The 14891-nt window shown below is 43.1% G+C and overlaps 1 protein-coding gene across 1 annotated transcript in view; it reads right to left on the bottom strand.

The window, feature by feature from the left end:
- Window positions 1-14891, bottom strand: part of LOC125882777 (thyrotropin-releasing hormone-degrading ectoenzyme-like) — a 275288-nt gene that overhangs the window by 38549 nt on the left and 221848 nt on the right. The window contains exons 11-13 of the mRNA XM_049566632.1: window positions 8360-8448; window positions 5598-5731; window positions 5431-5486 (exon numbers count right to left, since the gene is read on the bottom strand). Coding sequence (XP_049422589.1) covers window positions 5431-5486; window positions 5598-5731; window positions 8360-8448 — 279 coding nt within the window. The remainder of the gene's footprint in view (window positions 1-5430; window positions 5487-5597; window positions 5732-8359; window positions 8449-14891) is intronic.

Below are 14891 nucleotides of genomic sequence, written 5' to 3'. Positions count from 1 at the left end.
CCAAATGTATCACTGCACAGACGGAAGCATTCATCTACTGCTAGCTCACCTAGCACCACTGAGGAGGATGCCATTAATGTTTACATGTCACGCTGTCACGAGCATGAGCCTCTCATCAATGAGTAGATGCACACTTCCCTCTGCATGGTTGGCAGGTGTACTTTGGTAAAAAAGAATAAAGTTCCTACAACATGGTCTGTGAATCGTCTTGAATTACCAGGTCATAATTTCTGGAACACATTGCTGTAGTGCTTTTATTTTGAAAGAGACTGTATCAAACTGTACATTTCCTGTGAAAACAGAAGTGTATTTTGAAAACAGACAATGCATGTAACAGGCTGAAGTTGACACGCCGTCCCAGAACGTCAACAACCAACACACCCAGGGTACCTTGGACGCCATATGTGGACGTGGAAAGTCCATGACCAAACGTGGACATGTGACGAGGCAACACATCCTCACTGTGACCTCGTCACATGTCCACGTTTGGGACGCCGTGTCAAGTTCTCTTCTTTCAAGATAAAAATTTAACATTTACATACAGTCTCTTTCAAAATAAACGTCAGAACAAGACTGCCAATTGCCGTTTGTTTTTTTTTTGTTTTTTTTCCTTCAACCTCAAACTCGTGGTTGGGTTTAGGAAAAAAGAGCAGGGTTTGGCTTTACAATCTTATCTTATCTCTCATAATTAATTGAAACCACAAAATATCTCCATACTGCTCGTCCGTAGTGATCCAAGTGTCCTGAAGCCCCGACACACATGTGAGCGCAGTGCGTTTTTCCAAACAACTTTTTATGTCGGGGCTTCAGGACACTTGGATCACTACGGACGAGCAGTATGGAGATATTTTGTGGTTTCAATGATGTGTTTTTGGACGTTTGAATCTGGGGCGCCGTCAGCCTCCATTAGGTGGAGTTGTGTTGCTACCTCCTCTCCCCTTGGATCTCTGCAAGTGATGTGAGGACTCTAAAACTTCACCTGAGCCTCCCTCGGCATATGGGTGAGTAGATAATGGCTGCATTTTCATTTTTGGCCGCACTATCCCTTTAAACTATAACGGCAAGGGGCCGCGCATCACGCTGACGTTAAAGGACAACTTTTTTTGCTGGTTTCTAACGCCTCAAGTCACTGTCAACTAGTCTCGCCACCAGTCAATCAGAGATCTCCGCCTTCTGATAGTCTGGGGACACTCCTTTCTAAAGTGTGTTTAACACACCGGTGAAAACGGCCGACAACAAAGCAACGCCTCTTGCATTTTTGAAAAGGACACGCCCTCCCGCTCCCCCTTTTCTCGTCCGCAAGGAAGCAAACACACAGAGAGCTTGAAAATGGATGCCGAGAGATTTAACTCTGTTTTATCAAACGTGTGCTCAGTCCACAAGATTATGGAAATGAAGGACTTACAGCAACTTTGTTTAAAACTTTTAACACAGTGGGACTATGTTTACAAGCACAAGAGTTCAGCGAGCCACCGAAGGACCGCCCTGCAGATTTACTATTGGTTCTGCAACGTAGGGAGTTTTTTTTAAACTCTGAAATTGTATCCGCCCATCTAAACACAAAATCAGGGAGAAAGACATCAGTCTTTAGTTCAGCAAAATGTCTAAACTAACTAAACTAAACTGCCAAGTGCTGGATTTCGAAAACTTTGGAGTGAGACCGTGCTCGACAAGATTGGAGTGAGAATGTGTTGTGTGTCACAGAATGGATAGACATGTTACGTAGACATGTTGTTTCAAGACGTGGACATGAGGTCTACATCTTGAACGTTTGCACCGTCAACCGGCATCAGTTTCTAAAAGGTCCACACAGACACTGGGAAGTCAAAAAGTCGAAAACTCCTGTAATGAAAAGAATCACGATGCCGCTGACAAACAGCAGACCTTGGCATCATGTCTTTCCTCAGTGGACTGTGACCAGCGGGCGGCGGTGTTGTTCCTCAGTGCAGCAGCCAGCAAGTGAAAGACAGAGATTTGCTGTGATGCGCTAATCTTGCTCTGATACACAGTAAATTCATCACAGTAGGTGCCATCGTAAAACTGACTGGGGGGGCTTTAAGTATAGGACTTGAGTAAATGTACTCAGTTACTTTCCACTGCTGGATAGATACAATGAAAACAGTTAAAATGAGGTCTCCCTTTGAAATGAAACTCTCTGAACTACTCTGAAGAAAAACCTCATCATAAAACAAAACCTCTTCGTTGTTCAGTGTTGCCATGGTGACAGATGCAGGCTGAAGTTAGAGTGTCTCCCCGCTGTCAGTTTGAATATTAAATGGATCTGTAGTTTCTTTTCCTGTACAGATGGAAACCTCCTGCTGAGCTCCTAACTCGCACCCACACACACACACACACACACACACACACACACTGGATTAGAGGTCGACATCTCAGCCGTCTCTAGCTGCTGCTCATTCAACATGACAGAGGACAGATGGCAGAGAGACACAGATACAGAAGAAGGAAAGAGAGACGGGGGAGCCTGAGTTATAGGGCTGGTGTCAGAGTAGATTTTGGTTACAGCACTGAAAAAGCTTCAGGCTGAAAACATCACGATGAGAAACGGCACCCTCCTCTACCTCCGCGTGGCTGCAGCCTCACTGATCGCTCATTCATCACCGAGCCTCCGTCTGGCTCAGGTTGGTTTTGGTTCCCTTTTTGTAAGCGCTCTTTTCTGAATGCAGCAACATGGATTGGTCATCGCACAGAGCCAGATGTGATCCTGTCACTGTGGGATGACTCTCTACCAACTACAGCTCTGACAACACACAGAGGACACTCTGCTATCTGTCACCGTGGGCTCATTCCAATATTCCTGACCAGTACAACTCCGTCATCGCGGCCTCCTATTAGGCTTGTGTGCATGCTGAAGAAGTGCTGGAGGTGTGAATGCAACAACATAGTTTGCGTCTGCAAGTTCCCAAACTGCACAATTAAAATGACACTCAGCCCTTTTTGACAGAACAGCTCCAGGAGCTGCAGAACCAGAGGAGCTCAACACTGTGCTCAGCCTCACTGACTAATACTGTGAGAACTTTTCAGATTAGGCAAAACGGATTAGAAGATGATGATGTTTGAAGTGCAGTTTGTCAGTGCTGATCTCAGTGCTGCCCCCTGTGGTCACAGAGCAGAGAACTTTAACCAAAGTTGATGACGAGCGACACGAAGATTCAGTTTATGATTCATTAAAATCACTTTCAATCTGTTTCAGTTTTTAGAGGACGTCAATGAGGAGGACTAACAGGTGGGTTTGTCAAGTGTTCATCTGGTTAAAGCTGATTGTCAGTTGATTTGGAAAACTTCCCTGGTTACCATGGTAACAGGAAGCCTTTTAATACCACACTATGAAGTGTTTGAGCTCAGCCCAGTCGGCAGAAGAAATGTTGGCACTGTACATTTCTGCAAACTACGTCACATTTCTACGATTGATACGTAACTCAACACTGTTTCCAGAGAGGTGTAGTGTCTGAGCTGAGCTGTCATCAGGGGGTGTGTTAGATGGGGGATGGCGTGTCACCTAGGCGAGACAGCTGCCAAGCTGCAGACCACTGTTCAACTCCGACAAATAGCAAAACTGTTTTTTAAGAATGCATTTACTGTGTGTTTTTTTAGCCATTAAACATGGGTGTTTTTTAATAACCTGTCATGATGTTTCCACTGGGAAAGTGCCTTAGAAGGAGGTTGTTTTTACAGAGACATTGCTGCGTATCTAGCCGGGACAGCGTCAGGAACAGCAGTTGTTTTTTGCTGAGATGTCGCTGTGTTTTCTGATGGGATAGTGCTATGAAAAGTGATTGTTTTTACCAGGACACAGCTGCATTTGCAGCTGGGAAAGTTTCATTAAAACTGGTGGTTTTCTACTCAGACCTCGCTGCATTTCCTGCCAGGACAGTGTCACATGAAACGACAATTTTTTGCTGAGATGTCACTGCGTTTCCTGGGGCTGTAGACATGCCGTGTTGTTGTTTTCAATGCAACGCCATAGTGGCGCACATGTGTTCCCGAGCGCCTGTTTTTCAGGGTGCAACAGCTGTGCACTGAGATAAACTGAGCTCAACTTTTGGAATGCAGCAGCGCGCACTGCATTTACATCTGTCCCACAGACTACACACCTACACACTTATAAACAGCTCTGCACTCAGATACAGTGCTGGTTATGAAAGAACAGAAAAACTGAAAAGGTACAAGAGGAGAACCCTGCACCCGACCTCGCATCTTCCAGGCGGATAAAGATGCGGCATGTGTACCGCCCCTATCTCAGCCTTTCATTCATTTCTGCAAGGAAAACTAAATGAATTGTTCATTTCAAATCTTATTCCATTATTCAAGATATAAACTTTAAAAAAAATCTCACAGGATAAGGACACAGTGAAGAAAAAAACACGAGTTGTATTCACAGAGAATCTTCACTCTGCAATAAACAACTCATCCTGCTTTAAAATTATGAAACAACCAAAGAGCTAATAGAACAATGGCCGAATGCCTGGGAGAATAAAACACTGAATTTGTCACAAAAAAAGAGAAGCCTATTAAGAATGTATGATTGTTAAAATGAAGGAAAAAAGAAAAATACAATACAGACAGACAATTGTGTAAAATGTTAGTAAAAATATCAGAAAACTCTTTAATTTAATGTTCACAGGAAATACTCTCAAAAAATTCATCCAAATAGACGGTTTTAAATTAACTTCCTGCACTTTTTGCATCTACCATTTGGATTAATTGCACAGTTTATGAGTTGTTCTGCACTTTTGTTGTTATGCTTTGAATACATATGAAATGTCATCTGTCACTAACTCAGGGGTCGACGTACAAATGTATCCGTGCTTTGCTGTAACGTACAATGCCAACATCTTGTCTGGTGACTGGGTTGACCTTATATGTGAAAATAAACTTGTGTATGTAAATCAACAGGTCTGAACTCAAATACAGTTTGTAAACCTCTGTTTGCACAGCTGAGTGTCAAACATGCAGCAGCAACACCTCCTCCTTTCTGCTGGCTAAACACACGATGACAGCTCTGAAATATATATGTCCATTTACAACATTCAGCTCATCAAAACAGACATATCTGAGGGCGGCAGACACACCAGCGGTCCTGTTCGACAAAGACTCACTCCTTATTGTAAAGCAATTAAACACAAACAGAAACAGACAGAAACAATGGATCAGGCCGGCTGCTCTCTCCCTCTGTGTGTCCAGATGTCTTACAGGCTGAGTGACAGATGAGCCTCTCGCAGACAGAGCACGGGAAACAGAGATCATTCGTCCAACACTTTCTTCTGTTATAATGAACTGTCCCTGACACTCTGTGTGTGTGTGTGTGTGTGTGTGTGTGTGTGTGTGTGTGTGAGGCCAACACTCAGTCTGTGAACAGGAGACTGTAAACCAGACTGACACAAGATTTTTTATGGCTACAAGGTGACTTACCTGGCCAGGTTGAAGGCATCATCAATTAGTCCTGCCCTGTTTCCTACTGAGATGATCTGACAAAGACACAGAGACAGGCAAATTGTGTGACAGACAGAGAGACAGGATTAAAGATAAGAGAGACAGCTTTTCAAACAGCCAGAGAGAGAGATTACAGACAGGCATACCTGAGCGTTGTTGTGCAGCTGCTGAATCAGCAGTTTCCAGTTCTGGAGGTCATAGTTCACACGGAAGTAGCCTGTCTGATTGATGTTGCCTAGCAACCACGTGTTGTCGTCCATCTGACCAATCCTGTGAGTTTCTGTGACACAATATAACACACTAGCCATTAGTCAGTTCATCAGAGCATCAGTGATTCAACCACAGGATATTCACTGAAAGTCCTCCGATATGCAGATGATACCACGCTGTTCTGTCAAGTTCCTCGCATTATAAAGTTGCATGAAATTATGTCATATCTTTCTTCGTGTGATGCATATTTCTTTTTAAACTGGAAGTTGAGGCAAACAGTGTTACAAGTCTCCAATTTGTAAATAATGTTAATGTCAACATTCAAGTTGGAATTACGACTGAGTGACTCAAGATTCTCTGAAAGCTGATCCATATGTCCGACTTGGGGCTAAATAATATGGACGTTCTTAAAAATATCAAATAAATAGGGATGTCTTGAAAGTCTGTCACCTTAAATTGAATCCGTGCTTAAGATAATTAAAACCAAACTTGACCGACAGTGTGCTCAATAAGGTGTTTTTGGACCAAACATTTTTGGTGAGCCCCCCGAGTTACATACCTTGAAGGTTTTTTTTTTTTCCTGTTTGCATTTACACCACTTATAGGGACATTGAAGTGATGTACTGTAAGAATGACTTGGTCAACGATTTGTAGGGCAACATCATTTTTGCTTTGATGAGTCAAAATTGCGTTACAATGTCCAACGTCACATATTTGCACCGTAAAGTCTGGACTTTTATTTTCTTTTCATTATGAGCTGTTGTTTGTGTTTTTCCCCAACTGTTTACCCGGAGCTTAAATATGGCAGTTGCCAGTGCTGCATTAAATCATGTGTTTGAGTGATCAACATACACTTACGTCACTAATGGTCCCACTTGTGCTAGCAGAGAATCTACTCTGAAATAGAAGCTAAAAAAGTTTAAATAGTAGTTTTAAGAACTATGACCGGTCCTGATTCTTACAGTGCAGACACAACAAAAACAGGGATTTTTAGAACTATGATAAAGTCTCTATGGTCCAAAAACACCTGCTGTAACTACATTGTATATTGTTAATCTTAATACAACCAACGTTGCAGTCATACGGCCATCTTGAGTTGTTCAATAATGTACATGGTTTTCAAGTTGATAACATGGAATCTGTGGAGCCCAAACTACAAAACATTTATATTACATTCTAAAGATAAACACATGTAGCTGACCAACATTTATTCTGACTTTAACAGGAGTTACATTTTAAAAATAGAAAGCAACAGAAAATGAAAAAGCTACAACAATTAAAAGTAACTGCAGGATCCACACCATCTTTACACCTCGTGTGCTTAAAGCTATTTTTTGTTGTTGTCTTGTGGCATCGCAGTCTGTGAGGTTTAAAATTAGGCTGTACACTTTAGTAGAACAGCTTGCAGGATCTCTCAGACTTTGTATAACAGCCAGGTGAGGAAAACAAGGAAAATAGCTGCTGACCCAAGTCTGGCCCACTTCCTCAGCTCCCTTCCCTTCAGTTGAAATTAAACTTCAAGTCTTGAACTTTGAGACTGCCTCTCTTCACAATGCATCCTGCAAGTAGGTAAAGATGTGCCAGAACCCACATTCTGTCAACAGCTGTTCATAAACACAACCAGAGGGAGCTTTAATCCTCAAAAAACAGAAACATATTTATCTTTATTCTCTGAAAACTGAAGCAGAATCATTGTTAATCCCAATAAACTGAAGCAGGACCAGACTTATTTGAAAAACAGGACATGAGAGTTTATTCTTTAAACAGATGCAGTATGAACTTTATTCTCCAAAAACAAGAGACAGCTTTATTTCCCCGAAACAGACCAAACAGAGTTCTCTTCTCCTAAAACAAAACCAGAATTAGCTTCATTCTCCAACTAGAATTACTGCCTCAAGGTTGGATGCCTTCACCAACCAGTCAAGTCAAGAGGTCACACTGACCATGACCTTTGTCTCACAACTACTAATCAGTTCATCGCTAAAGTCCAAGCAGACGTTTGTGCCAAATTTGAGGAAATTGCTCCAAGACTTTCTCGAGACATCACGTCTGTGACAATGGGACGGACAGACGGACACTCTGAAACACATACTGCCTCTGGCCACAGCTATCTCTGGCACTGAGGCATAAAAACAGAAGCATAATTAGTTTTATCCTTAAAAATCCAAGGCAAAACAAGCTGTATGCCCCCCAAAAAAGATCCAATGAGAGTTTTATTCTCCAAAAAACAGAAGTAGAATTATCTTTATTCTCTCAAAACAAAGCAGAACTGGCTGAGTTTCCCCACAAACAGATCCAGAGAGAGTTTTCCTCCATACAAGGAAAAAAAAGGGTTTTATTCCCCACAAAAAAGAGGGAGCTTTATTCTATTTGTCTGAGCTTTATTCTCCATAAACAAAAGCAGCATGAGGTTTATTCCCTCTGCTGACAGACCTCTGAACACTGGAAATATAGAAACTCAGAGCAGAGCTTCCTTTCCAGTGGAACACACCTGAATTTTTGAGTCCATTAACTCCAAATTACGTATCTGGAGATAATGAGATAATTAATTTGTGATCATGAGATCATTTGCTCCATTAACATTAACAAAAGAATCCCAAGATAACGGCCTGTTATCTCAAGGTAATGAGATAATGAAGTCGTGATTTAAAATGAACAGAAATGATGTGCCGTGTGAGGACTTGGATCAGCACCGTACCTGTCCTGTTGTTGATCCAGATGAGGCTCTCTGAGCAAACACTGGAAGCGTTTCCCACGGCGACAGTCAGAGGAACCTGCCACTGTAAACTACAGAGAGGGAGAGTGATGTCAGTAATGGTTGGTGGAATTGGATTTGGTTTTATTGCCTCAGTTATCAGACGGAGAGACATTAGAGAGAGAGAGCGATGGTCAGCAGCGATCGCTCAACATCAGTCAGCTGGAAATGGAGCGAGCGACACTGACTGTGTTATAAAGAGAGAGAAGGAGACAGGAAGTGAGAGTGTAATAGCTGCGGCAGTCAGCGAGCATCAGTCAAGTGGAAGTAGCTGAGGGTTATTGTCTGCTTCACAGAGCCAGAGGTTAAAACTGCTGGTCACTTTGGTGAATTTTACATTTTCAGATCACATCAAAGACTCTTTTACTGCTCCAGTTAATTCCCCCCAAATTATCAGCCTCATAAAACCTTTTAAAACCAGTTGATTGTCTCAAAATTGCATCACTTCTGGCCTTAAACGAGGCTGTTTTTCTTACAGGAGCCGACATTAAAGAGATAAGTGGTTTTTAAATTGCAGTAAGACAGACAGAGTGACAAGGGAGGAACTCGGCTCTGCAGACTGAAAATCTTTCCAAACTCCAGACAAACATTGGAGCAGCTGGACCAAAGACAATGAGACGGGTGTGTTCTGCTGCCAGTGTAATTGATGTTTTACGGTCCAAATGCTGAAGAAAACCTACTTGCTAATGATGTTGGAAGCTCTAAGGTCTCATTTTGGGAGAACCAGAGGAGCGGCAGAATCATATGATCATTTAATTTTCAGTCGTAAATCAGTCCCACGCAGTCACAGAAACATTTGACTGAAGGAAATGTTCTAAATCTTCTTCTCCAGTTTTAATCTGCATAAATACAGTGTTTTATTTGGCTGTTTCTTAAAGATATACCCTGCAGGGTTTTCCTTAAATAAACTATGTATAGACTCATACAGATGTAATCCTTCTCAGTGGAGAAGTGATTTCTCCTGCAGAGATTCTGTTCTCAGCTCGGATTTTTATTTTCTTCTTATTTCACTGTGTTTTCTGGATGTTCCTGGGCACAGCACTCAGTTCAGGTTGGGACTTTATTAAAAGGTAGTGACCAGGTGTCAGACCATTAGCAGCATCCAAGAGGAAGCTACAAGTGCAAAAACAACCCGCAAATATAGCGAGGTGAAAAGTCAAGCTTACAAAGCTCGTTCCAAATCTGGGGTTGGCTTTTAGTTTCACTTTGGCTGGCGAGCACTGAAGGAGACGTTCGGGATGAAGAGCAACATAGATTTGGCCTGTGTTCTTTAAGACGGGAGGATGCCTGCAGTAAGCTTGCTAAAGTATTGGCTTTCCATCACAACAAATGTTTGTACCAGGCGGTAACCTCAGAGGCTGAAAATTGAAGCCATTACCATAGACTGTATAAAATAATGCATGGATCTACTGTGACGTCACCCACAGGTTCCGTCTTGAAGCCTCAAGTTCAACACTTGGGCTGTCACATGTTGGGTTTTGGAGCCAGATGTGACCATATTTGGGTGAGAGGGTGGATCTGCCCTTAAAGTGAACGGGTGGGTTATGTATAAATTCAGCCCTGTACAGATGTCATGAGTGTTGAAATTTGCCCAAAAGACCAAAACAGTTTTTGTCCAAGGCTGTAAACATGTTTATTTCTACATGTTAACATGGAGGTCTGTGGAGACTAGGGTTGGGATCCGGATCCGGTTCTTTTTTGGAACCGGGTCCAAAGTTCCGGTTCCGGAACCGGTTCCATCACATTTGGAGTAACGGTTCCTGCAAACGGTTCCTAGATTGTATAAAAAAAAAAAAATGTCACGTGCATTTCCATTAGAGTGCGGCACGGGCAGCATGTTTCTGTCTGAACCCGACCAAGCCCGACATTATCTAATCACTAAAGCACTGAGTTTGTGTCACACAGTTGTCATGGTTACAGGCTATTTAACAGGCCGGGCGTGCCTGATCAGCGGAGAGGGAGACCTCCGTGTTTGAGACGGGAGCGGGCGACGGGAGGTCTGACGCTTTCAGCGAGGGGAGAGGGAGAAATATAACAAAATAAAATAAAAGAGGGAGACAACTGTCTCCCTCTTTTATTTTATTTTCAGCGTTTAATCAAGGCGGAAGCGGGCGGCTGGAGGTCCGACGCTTCCAGCAAGGGGAGCGGTAGAAACAAACAGCCAGTGTGTGTGTGTGTGTGTGTGTGTTGTGTTCAGGTGTTGTCACTTAAATAACAGTGCCCAAGCATGAATGCATAATAAGTATTTTTTATTACATTGCTGTGGTTAATTTGAGGTAATAGTGTTACTGTAGAAATCAGAGAATCACTTTTTGTTGTTATATATTCTCAGGGAGATGATACAAGCTCTAAATCTGAAATACACACCACACACAAATGTGTATTTTCATCTAATTTTACTGTGCAACAGTTAGAATAAAGGTTTTGTATTTGTATGACTGCATTAGTGTTTATTATATACTTGTTTAAGTATAGCAAGTATAATGAATATAATGTAGGAATTGGTAAGAGGAATCGGTAAGGAATCGGAATCATTAAAATCCTAACGAGTCCCAACCCTAGTGGGGACTGACTCACTCCTGGAGCCAGCCTCTAGTGGACATTAGAGTACTACAAACTGCAGTTCCTCTAATGTGCACCAGAGGCTGGCTCCAAGAGCGAGTCAGTCCCCACAGAGCTCCATGTTAACATGTAGAAATAAACATGTTTACAGCCTGGTACAAGTATGGTCACTCCTGGCTCCAAGAAAACAAAATGGTGACCACCAAAATGCCAAACTCAAGGAGTCCACAAACCAATGGGTGATGGGTTATTCCTTTAGCTTTATGGACCACCTGCCTCTCCCACGAAGAACTCAGATCCCTCTGCTGGACACCAGTTATTTTAGAGCAGACCTTTACAATACTGTAAAGGCTGTTGTCTTTTACATACAGGCCACCGAACCAGCAGATAAAAGAGAAAGTAAAAATGCTCTCGATAAAAGACTGATAAAACATACACAATATTCTGTTGCAGATATTAAAAGAGTTCAACATTCTTAGTAAGTGCATTCTTTGCTGGCCTTGTTTGACAATACATTCAATGTTTTTATCAAACTTTAACTGGGAATCAAACACAGTACCCAAGTGCTTGTTCTTGTGACCATGAATGACCATAACCTCATACAACCCTTCGTATGATATCCAACAAATTAGCTCCCCACAAATGACGTTGTGTCCTAAATTACTTATTACTTACTTAACATAAAGTTACAGACTCAGAGTTCATATGGTTCTGACAACACATTCTCATCTCAAGTCGTCACATATCACTGCTTTGTCATTGGCCTTTCACATCAATGCATTATGCGCTCGGTATCCTCCTGTGTCTGCTGTTAATGTTTCAAGATGCTGCTACCAACACCGGGACGTCAACAAAACACGTGGTTAGGTTTAGAAAGACACATCATAGTTTGTACTTGTACTCGTACTCGTACTCGTACTCGTCGTCCTCCGCTTATCCGGGTCCAGGTCGCGGGGGCAGCAGCCTCAGCAGAGAAGCCCAGACAGTCCTCTCCCCAGTCACTTCCGTCAGCTGTTCCGAGGGAACCCCGAGGCGTTCCCAGGCCAGCCGGGTGACGTAGTCCCTCCAGCGTGTCCTGGGGCGGCCCCGAGGTCTCCTCCCAGTTGGACATGCCCGAAACACCTCCCAAGGGAGGCGTCCAGAAGCCATCCTTGCCAGATGCCCGAACCACCTCAACTGGCTCCTCTCGATGTGGAGGAGCAGCGGCTCTACCCCGAGTCCCTCCCGGATGTCCGAGCTCCTCACCCTATCCCTAAGGCTGATCCCAGCCACCCTGCGGAGGAAACTCATTTTGGCCGCTTGATCTCGTTCTTTTGGTCACTACCAAGAGCTCGTGACCATAGGTGAGGGTTGGAATGTAGATCGACCAGTAAATCGAGAGCTTCGCTTTCTGGCTAAGCTCCCTTTTCACCACAATGGACTGGTTAAGCGCCTGCATCACTGCTGACGCCGCCCCAATCTGCCTGTCAATCTCCCGCTCCATCCTACCCTCACTCGTGAACAAGATCCCGAGATACTTAAACTGCAACATCATAGTTTGGCTCTACATTTATATAAGAAGCAAACACAAGGCTCCTGTCTGAAAGTCCTGTGTTTGTGACCCATCCACTGCCCCAACCTGCCTCCTGACTGTACTGCTCAGAACTGCTTCCTCCTTTCCTTCCAACATCACATTGTTCTTGTGATCATCGGTCCAAAATACGTGGCTTATGCCAAATTACTGGCTCATCATTAGATAGGATATGATTGAATTTTAGTGCATTACTTTTGGTAAGAAAACGTAGAACCGATGTGTGAGAACAACCTATCGTATTGTATGTTCCGGCAAACCATCATTATGTGTATACATTACTATGTGGTGGATACATTGACACTTATGTTTTCTTTACATTTCAATAAAGCTGTGACTGAGGTGTGATAATGTTTAGGCTCAAAATCCACTTGGTTATGGTCAGGAAAGATCATGTTTTGGCTTTAAATACTCGCTCTTTGTGGTACCATCACAGCAGGAGACACTGCAGATGACTTGCTAAACCACAACTAGTTTAGCTGCGTGTTGGTGTTGAACAGTGTCTGCAGCTCAGCAGGCGTCTCTCCGAGGTGTCACCCCATCCACCATCCCCTCCACCTCCTGATGACAGCCAGCTCACATACGTATGAAATGCACAAATTTGTGGTTCGCAAAAATGTACAATGCCAACATTCTTTTCTGGTGACTGAGCTGTTTAAGAACAGCAACCGACAGTTCCTGCAGAAATACCTTTAACTGCAACATTAAAACCAGATGTAGAGATAATAACTACACTTTAATTTAAGTGAAGTATGTGAGAACTACAAAGAGCCTTTTCTAAATAACACTGTGAAGAGAGAACTGACTCTAAGAGCTCATTAGGAACAAACTGCTTCCTGAAGCGTTTTGTTAGTGACCAGAAGATACTATTAACACACACACACACACACACACACACACACACACAGTAATCTGAATTAACTGTTACTGTATGTTGGTACTAATGATCCTAATAAAAGAGTCGTTAAAGTGAGACCTTCTCTTCAGCTCCATTAGAAGAGTTTATAATCGACTCATTCTGATCAAATTGACTCATATTTTAATTAAAGTGGATTTTAATTACAGACGGCAAAACAATCAGCGTTACACACACTCATCAGTTCATCCATTTAAACACAAACTGTGTGTGTGTGTGTGTGTGTGTGTGTGGGTGCTTGTACATGCTGCATAGTGAGGACCCAAACACGCAATTTAGCACAGAGTGAGGACATTGAGGCCGCTCCTCTCTTCTTTACAGGCCTGTTTGAGGGTTCAGGTTGCAGTAGGGTTAGGTTCAGGGTTGGGGGTGAGGCATTTACTCCTGATGGTCAGGGTAAGGATAAGGGGCGAGGGAATGACCTGCATTATGTCAGTGAGGGTCCTCACAAAGATAGAAGTACAAGAATATGTGTGTGTGTGTGTGTGTGTGTGTAAATAGACGGGTTATTGTAACACAATCAGCCAGAGAAAGACTGATCTACCAATCCCATAACAGCCATGTGTCGCCGGGGGCAACTGTGGATCAATACCGCTGCCTAGCAACCAAATATTTATCTGATATTTATATCAACGTGATTGACAGGAGAGGAACCCAATTACACACACACACACACACACAGCAGCACGGACAGCAGAATGTGTTTATTAATATTTGATCGGAATGAAGCCTGTTTATTTTAGACAACAGTGTGTGTGTGTGTGGTAATGGTTTATTCATCAAAGGCAGAAACCAGCTGATACACACACACACACACACACACACACTGTAGGTACTGAAGGGCAGCCTGACTGTGTTGATACATTGAAGGTAAACTTCAGAAACTCGTCAGATGGCTCGTCACCAAATATCAAAACTTAACGTTCCAAAATAAATCTGAAGCTCAGGATGTAAGACATCACGGAAGACAACGTCCTGACACAAAGACGTGCTCAGATCACGTCCAGTCGATGCTGGTTCATTGATCTTCAGTGGAAGAAGTACTCTGATCTTTTACTTAGGTGAAGTAGCATCACTACCTGTTTCAAACCACTCTTAGCCGCAGGCTGATGGAGCTGTTAGCCGGCGGTGAAGAAAGACTTCACGCTGATGCATTCTAAGGTGGGCTAACCCCGACTTTGGGATAGTTGGCCCGGGGTCTTGCACACGTCCATTTTTGAAACTCAGGTCAGAACCAGAGCTGACCTGTGAGCCGTCATTATGTAGAAGTCAAAGCCGCACGAAACCCCCCCCAGGCTCCAGTCCCTCACATGAAGCTGGTTCTCCGTTCTTGAATTGGACGTCTCTTTGACTGGATGGTGAAAACATTCGATCACTGCCAGGTTAGGAAACATGTTAGCATGCTCCTTCCACCACCATCAAACCTC

Source organism: Epinephelus fuscoguttatus, linkage group LG22 (genome assembly GCF_011397635.1).
Source record: "Epinephelus fuscoguttatus linkage group LG22, E.fuscoguttatus.final_Chr_v1".
NCBI classification, from domain to species: Eukaryota; Metazoa; Chordata; class Actinopteri; order Perciformes; family Serranidae; genus Epinephelus; species Epinephelus fuscoguttatus.
The sequence above is the reverse complement of the archived record's forward strand: the minus strand, read 5'-3'. Positions and strand labels throughout refer to the sequence as shown.